The following is a 15,095-nucleotide window of genomic DNA, read 5'->3' on the forward strand; positions in this document are numbered from 1 at the left end:
GCTAATGCTGTGCATGCTACAAATATTCCACACGTCCTTTGAAAACAACAGGATGAATGAGAGTATCTTGCAAGCCAACTCTGCCGTATGTGTTTCTATTTGATGTTCAGCTTCCTTGCAGTGATAGCTAAATGTTATTTCCTTTGCAGATTAATCTCTCATGAGATCAGAGATCTTTTAAGAGTATTATTCTTGTTCACTTTATCCTACCACTTGAAAGATTTATGCTATGGTGATTGAGCATAACTGCACAACACTTTTCTAACATCAGATGCATCAGAGAGAAGCCATTATTCTATAGAGACATGCAAAATGGTACAGTAGCTGCTGCCCTAGCAGATGTGGTATGTAGTGCTGTCATCCAAACTTGATTCTGCTGAGTATTTCTGCTGCATTTTTTGATTTACCTTTTATAAGCAGTTCATGTATTAGTGATTTAGGGCTACATTCCTATTTTTCATTAAAATTCCTCACTTGCTTTGGTTGTTTGGTCCTAGCTGATACTCTTGGATTTCCAGGGTATCCTTGTACATGTGTTTTCTAAGAACAGGTGCATTGGACAGAAGGCCACAGTTTCACAGCTCACAGGCATGTCCAAAATAATACAGTAGATAGTGAACTGTGAAGAGGCATATAGTGGTGGCAGCATATGGTCATGATTCAGTCATCTGAGGATTCTCTTAGCAGTCTCCTTTAATGAACTAATTTTTCTTCTGTATTCCTTGCACTTGGATGAATTCCTGCTTTCTCTTGCACATGTATTTGGGTTGGTGCATAGCACCACAATGGCCATGCTAGCCATAGTGTATGGATGGGTTTTCTCAAAACTGAGAGCTGTCACGTCAGCTGATGAAATGGGATACATTCCTAGTGCAGGCATATCTCTTGACATAGGTACTGTCATTAGGATATCAGTTTTGTAATGGACATTTATTTCATTCATAAAATAGTTATTTGAACAGAGAAAGAATGTGTGTTTGACTAGGGACAGCCTATTTTCTCAGCCCAAATAATAGAAATTGTTATTTCTAAGACAGTATTACAATAGTAGAAATGAAGAGAAAACATGTGGTAGTTAAAGCATTGATTTGGCACAGAAGAACACGGCAAAGCAGTGTGTCCAACCTTAGTCTCACAGCCTTGGTGATCCCTCTAACCAATCAGCTATCCACTCTTCTGAGGTAGAAGTCTGTCTTTTGTCAGAAAAGAAAGTCTTTTTTCTGGTTGAGTTCAGAACAAGAAAATACTGCAGAATCATAAACTTTCTTAGTAGGTTTAGCATTATTCTGTCAGGTTAGTATTATTACTTGCTGTAATCTCCAGTAGAGAGTAGTGGAATTGAGCTGCTTTCAGTTTGTTTTACTCATCTTACAGGAAAGCACCTGCATAGACAATTTGTTTGAGAGTTTCTGTTGACATGTTTTCTAAAAGCCACCTCCCTAGATAAACAATGAATGTGTATTTTTGCATTGTGTCATATTCTCTGTCTATTAAAAGATGTATCTGCATTGTACCTAGATTATCTTTACAGACATTTGAAAAAATTAGAATACCATTTCTGTGAGTTTCTTGTCAAAGCTATGATATGTAGCAGAGTAGCAGTTCACTCAGAAACTACAGTTCAGAGCTTTGTAGGTTCTCCTGGTCCCTTCTGATCAAGAGACACTATATCCCCTCTGAAATTCTATTGTGGTGCCTAGAGTTATCCATGGACAGGAGATGGGTGAAGGATTTACTTCATTAAAATGCAATGCAATGTGATGCAGTTACTCTCAAGGCTGATGATTACAGTTGTAAATAGAGTTTTATTTTGAAGGATGCTGGTTGATTTTTGCTCCATTCAGACGAGAATTTTTGTTCTTGGCAGCGGAAGGATGAGAAGGAAGCAAATATGTATTGAACACTAAAATGGAAGAGAGTCAAAGACTGAAATGGAGAGGCAAGGATGCACATAATAGCTTTTGACTAAGGCAGATAAGCTGTGTTGCAACTTAGCCACATTGTTAAGAAATCATGGTTTCCTTGTCACTTTCTTCCTTTTATTTTCTTTTTGAAAGATTGTCAACTGATGTTATATAAATGCTTTGTCACTACAATTTGAGTAGAAGCCAGAGTAAGCCATTACCTTGTCTATGTATGTGGCAAATGTGGGTTGTTTGGAGCACATGAAGCCAAAAAGATCTCTGGTCATTAAAGGACTCCTGTCTTACTTTCAGTGATCCATCCTTCAAAGCTCATCCTGTGCCCGATGCCCTGGTGTTTGACAAGGTTGAATTTTCTGATGATACATTCTGCTTCCATTTTAAAATTTATTCTTTAGCTCCACCTCCTGGCTCTTGGTCTGTGAAAAGGAGGATCCTTGGGAATCACAGAGCCTCAAGAAGTGATCAGAAGTATTCATCCTAGTTTACAAATATTAATGTAGAGGTGTATATGGGGATATTTTAGCTGAGGCAAAATAGACTTTGCTGAGCCCACTCATACTGGCTTTCAACAGAAGCAAATGTTTCGGTGGAGGGTTGGACAATGGAATATGTGGCTCATGGTTTCTGCTTTTTCTTGGGCTTTCAGTTTCTCAACTGTGGTAGTTTTGAGACATGACAGACAGCACAGCACAGTCTTTCTTTTTTACTGTTTTTCCCGTGGTACTTCCTCAAACTCGTGGGGGTGGGGAGGTACAGCAGAAATTGTCTGACACTGAAACATTAAAAAAAGATCTCTGAGGCCTTGCAAAGGGGTCTTGTTTCATGCAAGGAGAATTACTTTGACTTTGTGTTCATCCTATTAAACCAGGAACTGCCCAAGAAGTAGAGGAATAGATCTTAGTCATCCGGATTTAAGAAGAACCATGTCTCTTCCCCGACAGCTGCGAGAAAAGAGGTAATGTGTCTCTACCTTCTCCTGCCTCCCCACAAGCCTCATGTAACTGCTGTGATCTGTTCATTTAATTAGGATGCAAGCATCTTTGGTGATTCTAAAAAGCTTCTTGTAATTGTAACTTCCACACTTAGGCTGCTCAGGGTACAGCAGACCATTTCTTATGCTGGAGTGGACTTTCTTTTTGTGGGGGCTATTCACCACCTAGGACGTAGTGGGTCACTGTCCTCTTTATAGCTGCAAAACAGTTTCCCTTTTACTGGAGTTTATGATATGAGTGTTTGTGATATGACTAATTATATCTCTTGATTTCTATAACCACATCCCTCTTCACAGTAAGGGGTAGTATTTACAGTATTGTGGGTGGTGCTGATTCATGGCATTCTCCATTTACAGCACTCTATTGCAAGATGTTGCATCATTACTTCAGGATTTCAAACAGGCTACGCCTTGTGGAAGCCCCTGCTTGGGATATTCTCCTAGCAGAATAAACTGAGACAACTACCACTTTTTTTGTGTTATCAGAATATTTAACATTTTGTCAGCTTGGCATTTCTTAGATGATCCTTTCAAAAGTTTAAAAAGTTTTATCTCATTTGTTACCTTGTTTTCCTCATTCTTGATGCTTGTTACTCAGGTGTTAATATAAATACCCCTCTAACAACACTGAGTTATAAGATTGAAGCAAAGGTGAATTTGTCTTCTGCTTGTCAAAGCTGTTGCACCAAGGAGAAGGTCACAAAAAGCACCTGCTAATCCATGCTGTTTTGTTGTGTGGACAATATAGGCGAGTAACATGACTGTCTGGTCGTATGGCTGCTCTTTAGGTGTTCCTGCAGGGATCCTTCCTCCTCACTTCAAATCCAATTCTTTCTAGGATCTGCAATGCTTATTCTAACCTTGCCTGCTACCATGTGTTCCTTCACACATTTTTGACATTTTCAAAGAAGAATCTTTGTGCTTGCTTCAGGTTGTCTGCTGTGACTGGAAAATTAATGCCAAGGTTGCAGGTTCGATCCCCGTGTGGGCCATTCACTTAAGAGTTGAACTCAATGATCTTTGTGGGTCCCTCCCAACTCCAAATATTCCATGATTCTGTGCTGAATCTTATCTGCTGTGACTGGGAGGTCTCTCTCTAAATATTTGCTATCCTACTCATTTTTTTTTTCAAGACCTCTTTAAGAGTTTGCTTTATTGTGATGTTTGCAAGAAAACTTGAAAACATTTTGACAGCTGGTGTAGGCACCACTAGTTTTGATACAAAAAATCCTATATTTTTGTTTCTTTGTTCTTTCTCTGTTTGTGCCTATCCTGTTGTTTCTTTTCTTATATTCATGTGGTATATTTTATGCATATTGCACAGAGTAAAAAGTTTTTAGGATTTAGCTTTGTGCTGTCAGTTTCCACAGCACCTAGCATAACAAGTTCTTTTCTCAGGACTGTTTCCTATTCCCTACAGGAATGCAGTAATAACAGCAGCATAAATCATGATATATAATGATCTCCTTAGAATAAGATCTACTGATGCAGAGTTCCTATTGTAAATCTTCTAGATTAAGGAAGGATTAGGAATGCATCCACAGCTGATCATATTTCTCAGGAAAAGCTTAGCAGTTCAAGTGTTTGTTTTGTAGTCCTGTTCCTCAAGCAAGGATAGGAATGAGAGGGGTATTTTTCAGGCATGATGAATCTTCACAATGGTCACTGACTTGTGCTGAACCTATTGAAACTTGACATCTCAAGATCAGACCTCCAGAGGAAGAGAATGACACCATGAGTTTCTAACGTCTTGATTTTGATAATAGAAAATGTGATATTGCCTGTCTTTGCTCTGTGTGGCATAGGATATTTCAAAGGCCATTTTATTATTACCAGTATGAGTAACCTAAATCTTCTGTTCTTGCTTCACAGTGATTTTGACCAGCTTCCAGATGATGTACCTGTTTCAGCTAACATTGCAGATATTGAAGAGAAGAAAGGCTTTACTAATTACTATGTAAGAAGGGAGATTTATGCAGCTTCTATATGCCTTCATCTGTGACTGGTTTGGTTGTGGGAAGCAAAATGCAGTTATTCTGGTGTAGTTGCTTTTTGGCATGAGTAGTTCCATGTGGAAGGCTTCTCAGTGCTTTATTTTTTCTGGACTGGAGAATAGTTATTCGAGATTTAGTCTAAACATTTATTTTCTGAATGAAATGTGAGAGATATCCTCTAGCATTATAATTATTTTCTAATATCTGATTTATTTCCTGTTGGAGTGCTGTACCTTTGGTGAAGATGGTGGGAAAAGAATTCAGAGGGTAGAAGGGCAGAGTCTTGCTTCATTATTCCATGGTACTGGCAAGCTAGGACGCTCCCATCTTCACAGGAGGTAGCATATTAAGACGTGAAAGAGCACACAGGAAGGGAATAGTAGGGAAAGACACTAAGATTTTCTGAGGGTTTTGAATATGACCACCTCAGTCTGACTTCTGCTGGAGACATTGCTTCCCTCTGCAGTATTCAGGTTTTACTCTGGAATACAGTGATGTTTGGTTGCTCAGTCTTTATGTTTTCTGAAGGATCTGGCTGCAATGTGACTCAGAGGTCAGTGCATGGAAGTGGGTTCCTTTAGAGCAAAGCAATTTTGTCAAGAGAAAAATAAAATAGTGGTTGAAGGAGGTTGGACCATAATTCCTGAAATTATGTACATTAAAGTCAAAAAGAAGTATGAATGCCTTCAATTCTGAAAAGCAATTCATTTAGATGTCTGTTTGTATCTAAATTTAGATGTCCAAGGCATCTTACTGTAAAATATTTGTGTTTGTCTCCCTAATGTGTTTTGTTTGTCACTGAGGGAAAGTGTGTAAGCATAAAGTTGAATCTAGTAATTTCATGTTTCCTTTTAAGATTATATGACAGAAAGCAGCCACAGGGACATGCTTCATGTGCAAGCTGGACCCACACAAATACCACACTGGTGCTAACTTGTTACTTCCTAGTTCTTGAGTTTGCAATGCTTAACTGAAGGCTTGCTTTCCTCTTCCCCTAAGAGAATATTCCCACTAATGGAGCACTGATCTTATGTTCCTATTTTATTCCTCACGTTCATTTGGTGAGTATTTATAAGCATGAACCTCAGCCTGAATCCCTCTTCTCTGTTTCAGATGTTTGTCATTGAAGTAAAGCTTAAAGGTGGTGGCAGATACCTGATTTTCCGGCGCTATCGTGAGTTCTATGCCCTGCACACCAAACTGGAGGAGAAATATGGGCCAGAGAGCAATAACAGCCCATTTACCTGCACGCTTCCTGTACTGCCAGGTAAGCTGTCAGTACCAAATCTTTGCATAATCAGCAGCTTTTTCAGCTCAGGCTGTCCTAAAGAGGAATGCACTGAGAGAAGCAGTTGTGACAAGGAACTAATTCCTGGCTATGGATGCCAGAGAAGTCATGTTCCAATGACAGTCCCTTCACTTGTGGTAAAGTTCATTTAGAAACCTAAAGTCCTTTAGAAAATACGTATTTTTTTTTGTGCTTCTACTTTCTCCTGATTGCTTCATTTTTCTTGACAGCCTCCTTTTATTTTTTTCCCTTCAATAACTGTCACAGGTTTTATATTTTCCAGGAAAAGTTTTTGTTGGTGCCAAAAAGGAAATTGCTGAGAAAAGGATTCCTATCCTAAATGTCTACATAAAGGTAAAACTTAATTTTAAGTAGAGAATGCACTGAGCACTGCAGATACTTAGCAGTTGAAATCAGCTAAGACAGACAGTACTGTTAGAGTCCTAAGTGTCTGCTTCTCTCTGCATTGCTTTCCTGAAGACAGTGCCCATGCTGTGGTACAGCCTGCAGTCCTCTTCCCCAGATTGTTCATACTGTAGGATCTTCTGGAACACGCGGTTCACAAAGGCTCACTCTCTGCCTTCATCTACAGATAGATATCCTTACCAAAACCCCCAAGATGTATCAGGAAATGGTGAATCTCCAGGTGTTGCATGAATAGAATTGGTGTATGCATCTAAGGGACTAGGAGAATGGTGTGTGGGTTTTGCTTTAACAACACCCACTATCTAAGTGCCGTGCAGCCTCTTGCTCACTCCCTCCTCCCCTAATGGAATGGGGAGGACAGTCAGGAAAAGGTAAAACCCATGGACTGACATAAGAACAGTTTAATAATTGAAATACAGTAAAATACAATACTAATAATTGTGATTAGAAGGGAGGTAACCAAAAAGACAGAGAGAAGTAAAACTAAAGAAGAAAACAAACAAATGATGCACAATACAATTGCTCACCACCTGCTGACCGATGGCCAGCCAGTGATCAGTGGCTCCCGGTCAACCCCCTCCAGTTTATATACTGGGCATGATGTTCCCTGGCATGGAATATCCCTTTGGCCAGTTTGGACCAGCTGTCCTGGCCATCCTCCCTCCTGGATTCTTGTGCAGCTCCTCACTGACAGAGCATGGGCAACAGAAAAATCCTTGGCTCAGACTAAGTAAGCCATTAGTTAGAAACACCTAAAACTTCCATGTGTTATCAACATTATTCTCATGCTAAATCCAACACAACACCGTACCAGCTACCAAGAAGAAAATTGACTCTCACAGACAGAATTAGGACAGGTGGGCTTCTGAGATCACCTGAATTAGAGTGAAGATGCAGCATACATCAAGGAGAGATATTCTTTGTGTGCAGGTAAACTGAAGAGCTGAATTTTAAATCAGTAAAAGTCTGAAGCACTGGCCAAGACTTCCACTACTTAAGATTGCCTTCTTTCCACAATCATTCATGTTCTGAAGTGTGGGATATGCCCAGCCACTGCCCTGGAGGGATGTCTGCTGAGATAAGAGATTTCGCAATCACCCAGCAGGACTCCCTGGAAAGGAAAGGACTTTTGAGTCATGGTGAGGAAAAGTAGACCCACAATCCTTTGGGAGACCCTATGCAGATCTTTCTGTAACCCATTGGTCTATCCCAGACCCTCTGTAACCCATTGGTCCCCTTGCTGATCCCCTGTATCCCTATAAAAGAAGACCAGTTCGCTTCTGTAGAGAGAGCTCGTCACTGGCCTTCCCTTCGCCGGAGGGAACCACCAATAAAGCTACCTTCGTGCGGAACCAGCCATACGGGTCTTCTCGTCTCTCTCTCTGGTCTGGTTTGGCCTTAGAGGCAGCCCTGCAGAGCTGAGCTGAAATCACGAGCTGATAATCACTAAAGAGCTGATAGCTTCTGCAAGGGCTCCTCTGCCAGCAGCTGAGAGGAAGATACCAGACTTCGGGCAGGCGATTCCTTTCGGGACCATCTCCCCGGACCGGTCATATCTTCCTGGGTCGCAGCCACGGACCCCACCACCAGCTGTAATACTGAAGAGAAAGACAAAAAGCAATTTACTCCTGCAGTAAATCAGGTACAAAAACAGTGAAGCAATACATTGGCCAACTCCAGGAGTAAAGAGGAGAGACGGTCAGCTGTTCAGCTGCATCCTGCTGAGTGAGAAGGGAGAGGAAAGAGATTTCTGGCAGTAATTAATATCCTTCATGATCCTGTAGGTCAGAGAGGTATATTTGTTACATGTAAATAAATACAGAATTGGTCTCTCCCACTGTTACACTCTGCTTCCTGCTTGCTCTTGGCACAGAACCTGCTCTGCCTCCCTGCTTGGGTGTTGATGGATGAAGATGTACGGCTGTTCTTCTACCACTCAACCTTTGATGGTGAGCAGGTGCCTCACAGACTGAGACGGCTTCGCCCACGGACACGCCGAGTGTAAGTGATTGACATGTTTTTTTCAGCATTGCTTGATGTAAGACATGCTGTCCAGTTTTGGGGGGAGAGAGAGATGAGGATCACCACTGTGTTTTCCAAGTGAATCCATGAATTCCTATTATGAGGGTCTTTGTGGTGGAGTGAACACAGACTATTTCTTGTTTCAGTAATCTCATATTTTTAAAGTGGATGTGGCACTTGCATTAAAGGAAAATGCCAAAATGAGAATATACCTTGCTTTTTAAAAATACTGTCCAGCTCTATGTGCCTGTATTTCTTTAATGGTAATCTCTACTATAATGTGCAGAATACACAGGCCAAGCATAAGGGCATAGGCTTGCACCACTGAAGTCGATGTGAGTTTTGGCACTGAATTCAGTGAGATCTGGTTCAGACACTAAATGAAACTGAATACTTAATTTGTTCCTATCCTTTGTCTAAAAAAGGGCCTGTCCTACATAGCAGCATTGACACTCCTTTGGAGAACTGCTAAGTAGATGTCATACTTCATTACCCTCCAGATAAATTAATTCTCCTTTCAGCATTCCAAAGATGGACTCGCTTCCTTTTCACCCACCTCAAACAGTGCAAAAACTGCATGTGTGTATGATGGCAGTTTGAACTAAATGCCATAAATGCTAGAAACAGAGATGCCCAGAAGGCAGAGTAGGGGGACTGAGCAGTCTTGTGGAAGAGAGGTCCAGAATACTGACTGTATTGAAAATTCCATCTGTTCTCAGCAGCAGACACCATCAGATTGCTGCTGCTCTGCACTGAAACCAAGAGAACTAGGGCAGTGTTGTTGCATCCATATTTATTTATTTCAGTGCTGCACCCAGATTCTCATGCAGTTTATGTAGTAGAAACACAGACACTGTACTACTGTTTGTGTAGCATTTTTAATGACTTAGAAAGATCTGTTTACCTCCCTGTTGTCTCATTTCTTTGCAGTAAGAGCATTTCAGATCAAGTGCCTGTTTTGGACCGCACAGCAGCTCCACGGGCTGAGGTGAGTACTCTGTACAACCTGTCATAGGACAGGAGATTAAACTCTGCTTTACTTTGGTACCTCATCCATCAAGTTGCCTTATTCAATTAGACCTTGGGGAAAGAAAGTGAAATCAACAGAGAAAAACAATTGATTTTAAGAACAGGGACTGAAACAAAGGATGGAAAGAGGCATTCTGTTCCTCCTCACTTTAATAAGAAGGTCCATTGTGAAATCAAAATGACAGTGACAGGAGATTCAAAACTGAGACATGTACAGGTTACTGCCACATGGTCCACATTTGCATAGTGCTACCCATAAGTTAAATTTAAAACAGGCATAAGCTTCAGCTTCATTGACTTCAACATATGTTTAAAAGCTTTGCAGGTGAGGCATCTTAGTATTTTCTGTAACATAGATGTTCTACTGAAAAGTGTCCATGCTCTTGTCTTTTGTGGGATATTTTCTCTCTATTAAGCACATGAGACTGCTTTGTAACTAGTATTTGTCTGAGCAGGGTCTTGCTTCCTGAAACATGTGACTTTGCCCTATAAGGTTAAAAACCTCATGCATCAGCTTTGAGGTTTGTTGGTTTTGTTCTTTACACAGAGAATGACAGGTCTTGGAACAGTCATATCTCTTGGGTTTTATCTATGAATTTATAAATATTGAATATACCTACCAGAACTTTTCAACAGGTGAAAAAAGGCTTTTGAAAGAGCTATTAAGTAGACATATGAACCACTAGCACAACAGTAGCCATTGTTTTGTTTGTTTTTTTAACTGGGAGAACTCTTGGCATTAACAAGACCAAAAGAACTATCACAACATAGAATGAAGGACACCTTTTCATTTTTGCTCCTCTAAGAGCATTTAAATGGCTACCATGTTCTCTAAGGACAAAGGGGGAGATGTGCATTTTTGATAACTCAGCCACTTTAACCTTTTGTTAGGGTGGTAGCATGTATTTGTCTCCTTCTTTTTCCCCCCCCTGAAGAGGGTGTCTAAGTTCCATTTTAACAACATGTCAATCTCCCAGGCTTTCCCAAGTCTCCCAGTTCAGCATACAGACTTGAAAGCTAGATGTAAGAACAACAGTGAGTTACTCTTTAATTAAGACACAACATTCCTGCAATTTCTTAAGGCTCTTTGTGATATTTTGCAGCAAATCTAAAAGCTATAAAGCTGCAACCAGAAATAATATATCTTTTCAATTCTCAGGACTTCAAGCTGTCATTTGTCTTCAGCTCTGTTATCTTACTTGCTCTTAAGTGCTTTCAACTTAGGCATATTTATTTCTCTGGTGCTCAGTGTTCTGCCACTTTAAGAATCCTTGCATGTAGCTCTCTCAGGGCCATGTTTATCCTAGTGCTTTCACTGCTTCTTCAAAGCAGTCTTGTGTGTGCTGAGTAGGAGAAGAGATTGTGAGAACTGCAGATGACGGTCAAATATATGTGACCTTATCCCAGAAATACATATGTGATGACAAAGTGCACACTGTCTGCTGCTTTATGCTTTCTCCTCAAGAACACAACAGAAAGATTTGCTTTTGTCATTCTGTGAATTAATAATTTCGAGGTTATTACTTTCCACAGGCACTGTTTGATTTTCCTGGAACCAATAAACTGGAACTCAGCTTCAAGAAGGGAGATTTGATCTATCTACTCAGCAAAGTAAACAAAGACTGGTTGGAGGTAAGACTGCAATAGCAGTACTGAATTATTAGCATACCTTGAAATATATGAGTAGAAAGGGCCCTCCTGGTCCTCGTGACCTGCCTCTTCCTTTCAAGGAGAAACTGTATCATAATCAGGTCTTACTGTCAAGAACAAATCCTTGATTCCAAATTAGTAATTGTTTGGTTCCTTGATGGTTTTTAGCTTACAAATTTTCTGCCCTCCAGACTTCAGTTTTCATTTGCATTTGCTTCTGCTGGAATGTTTTTTAAATTCTTTGGAAGTGTTTAGAACACAGAAAGGCCACAGAAAGGAGATGGAAACTCCATTTCAGCGATTAATTGGTTTCTTGCCTCAGGGTGAGTTGATGTATGCTTCATGCTTCATACCACAACACACGTCAGCCTGATTAGGGAGAACTTGGGTAATGCAGCAGTGTTCTGAAAAAAGGATGAGGAGAACATACTGTGTGTTTGCTGATATGATATCTCTCCTTGTTCAAACACCACAGCCTTCCTTGCTAACCATCTGACTTTCATTTTTTACACACTGTTTCACTCCCCTGCCTGGTATTTGACTATGTAAATTGTATAATCTTTTTGTAGGCATGCCATCAGGTCACTTCCATAGGATTTCTTTTCTTGATTATAGTGGAAAAATTTGTACTGTTGTTTCTATGTTAATTAATTGGATTCCAGAACCTATTGCATGTGGCCAAAATGGCATGGGTTTCTTGATTCTAATATTTCCTATAATTCCAGGGAACTGCTGGTGGTGCCACTGGGATTTTCCCATGTGCCTTTGTGAAGATCATAAAAGATTTACCAAAGCAGGAAGACACAGTTAATAAAGTCCGCTGTTATTATTATGATGAGACTGTGAGCACTATCAGGTAATAAGAAAATAGTCTTCCAGTTTACTGCTGAAGAGACACCACCAATTCTCTTGTCCTGATATGTAATGATTAGATGTGTTCTAAATACAGGGATATCTCAGTGGAAGAGGATCTGAGCAGCATTCCATCATTCAAAGATCTAATGGAACTGATGAGGTACAATGCGAGCACTTAGTTGTATATTTGGTAATTAAACATTTGTCAAGTTCATTTCGGTCCAAGTTTTTCCACATTCTACTTGGACACCACCATGTTTTGTGTGTGAAATACTTTTCAAGTGTCTTGAAGAAGTTGCGCTTTGACTTGGCCCAGGGCCATCTGTGCAGACACTAGTCCTCCTTGGGATTGTCAGCAAGTAAGGAATGACACACACTTCTGACTCAGTTATGATGGGTAGAAATTTCCATTTCTTGTACTGAGATCAGAGCCGTGCCCCCATGAAAGCACCTTCTGTCTACTACACTTCTTCGGGATGCAGGACACGGCCTTCTAACACCCGTTAAATTAGTGTCAAACTAGATTAATTTAGTGTTGAACATCAACACTTCAGAACATTAAATATTAGTAAATATTAGTAACAGAACAGCTGTTCTAATATTCTTACGCTCCTCAGAAAGAGCAAAAGTAAGTAGGCAAAAGTGGGTAGCAACAACAGTCAGCTCCTTTATATGGCAATTCTATCAAACACACAGATTAATTGTGCCATTTGTGTGGTGTTACTGGAAATGGTTCTTGTTTCTGATAGATTTCTTAGATTAAACACAACACAGCATGAAGGTGGCTGTATGGTTTCTAGTACTAGCTGTATCAAGAATGCCAAAACACCCAAGGCTTTGTGTGGCTTTTATCAAAATTAATTAGACTGTCAGTATATTGTTCATCATGTAGCACTTCCCAGGCATTCCTTGGTTTCTGGGGATCAATCCATTTCTTTTCTCCCAGGCAGGAGTTTAACCAAGATGACATTGTTTTGAATTATCGGGACCCTGACGGTGATCTGATCCGCTTGCTCTCTGATCAGGATGTTGAACTCATGGTGTCTCAGAGCAGAAGAAGGCCCTCTGAGAAGCACTTTTTCTCCTGGAAGTTGCACATCACTCACAAAGATGACTTGGCTATCTACAACACTAGTCCAGGAATAGGTGCTACTCAAACAGTAGGAGCAATGTAAGGGCTATATAGATATCCTTCTCTGCAGGCAGTTTCCTTCACCATGCCTTTGCATTGTCCTTAAAATGAGTAATTTTTAGTAATATATTACCTTTCAGTGTAAAATCTGTACTTAGTTAACTTCTTCAGCTTTTTATCACTCTTCTGCAATAGAGACATCTACATAGAGGCCAGAGAAGGTGAGGAATAGAGAAATAAAATCACAGGCCATGTTCACAAAGCAAGTCAGTGTTAGCCTGCAGTAGAGGTGTCCTGATCCCCAAGACCTGCTCACATCTCTTTTCTCACTCCCAAGGCTAATTATTTGTCCATAATGTCTTCGTAAGCTTTTCTTTTTTTTCTAGACTCCCATAATTTTCTCTTCATTTGATGATCTGAAGGTTTGTGTGCCAGTGTGTAATTATTTCTCTCATGTTGGAGTCTGACTTGGCATTCAGAGTTTGTCCTAGAAGCATCAAGAAAACTTTTTTTGGATTTTGGTGAAGAAATTGCAGCCCAGCTCAGCTTTCTTCTTTTCCACTCACCAATATATTGAATTCTGTGAATCAAACCTAGTACACCTGTGGTGTTCCCTATAGGCCTTTATATAATTGTACAAACTACTTGCTCCATGTTCTGGGAACTCAAACAGCAATTTCTTCTCTACCTTCTGCTTTCTGACACTGTACTTCAAAGTAGAACTAACAAGAAATTACTGTATCAGATTCTTCAACAAATAAAGTTAAATATTAGTTCATCAATTTTTATTTAAAAGCATTTTTTGATTGGGGGGACTTAGTTGACATTATTTTACTAAAATATTCCAAAATGTGACTTCCTGCATCAGAGTCGTTGTAGCTATGCAGTTCAGAAAGGAGATGAAGCAATATGCAATGATTATGTCCGTGACATTACATGTTGTGATACATAAGAAAATGCATTGTAAGTTTGAAACCTAACAGCATGTATGGCCTGCAAAGCTTCTGGTGTTCAGGATTCCTTGCTACTTGTTCCTGGAGTTCAACAGAGCAAGTGGCATCCAAAGATTTTCACTGACAGCTAGATCCTGTGATGTAACCAGTAACTCAGCACATCTCTCTGACAATGGAGGAACATTTTCAGTGAGAAAGGAAAGGGAGGGAAAATGTCTGCTGGGAAACAACTGACCTCTTTTATAATGAGTGCTGGAAGAACATAAACACACTGGCCTTTGAAAATCAGAGCGGGATGATCCCCCTCTGCCTTTAAACTGCAATGCAAAAGAAATTCTTCCCATCCAGCCAAGTTACATATTCCCCTAACTGTCTGCAGGTTTTGTATGGACACCTTCTGACACACAGTTTCCTCAGATACTCCCCACATTCTTTGTCTTGCTCTGCATATTTCCCTTATTCACACTCTACATTTTTTTTGCTTGTTTATTGATGCAGTTCTGGTGAGAGAATTACTGTGCTAACAGTGGTTTTGTCAGTACCATGGGGATTTAGAGGAGGAGTAGCAGTGCAGGACAGACAGACTCTGGCAGTTATATTCTGTATCTGGGCACTCATCTTAGTCCCCCACTGTTTATCCCTGAGAAGGCAATGTCTCTTCCTTATGGCTACCTAACATTCCTAGGGTTTATTTTTGAAGGCTATTGGGCTAAGTTTTATGGTTGGATTAAAAGACCAGGCTGCCTTGGGTGTAGGATAACTTCAGATCAACTATTCTCACCAGTTTGCTTTTGTTTCTTCTATGTACTATAGTACTTATAATTTATTAT

The 15,095-nt window shown here is 40.2% G+C and overlaps 1 protein-coding gene across 1 annotated transcript; it reads left to right on the forward strand.

The window, feature by feature from the left end:
• Window positions 1–2,848: 2,848 nt before the first annotated feature.
• Window positions 2,849–13,355, forward strand: NCF4 (neutrophil cytosolic factor 4; the record flags this gene model as incomplete). Its single annotated transcript, XM_082281182.1, has 10 exons — window positions 2,849–2,880; window positions 4,789–4,873; window positions 6,024–6,177; window positions 6,482–6,552; window positions 8,498–8,625; window positions 9,577–9,634; window positions 11,209–11,307; window positions 12,051–12,181; window positions 12,275–12,340; window positions 13,127–13,355. 10 exons carry the CDS (start codon window positions 2,849–2,851, stop codon window positions 13,353–13,355), a joined length of 1,053 nt encoding a protein of 350 aa, XP_082137308.1.
• Between the last annotated feature and the right edge of the window lie 1,740 nt (window positions 13,356–15,095).

The sequence above is a fragment of the Coloeus monedula genome (genome assembly GCF_965178545.1).
Source record: "Coloeus monedula genome assembly, chromosome: 4".
NCBI lineage: Eukaryota > Metazoa > Chordata > Aves > Passeriformes > Corvidae > Coloeus > Coloeus monedula.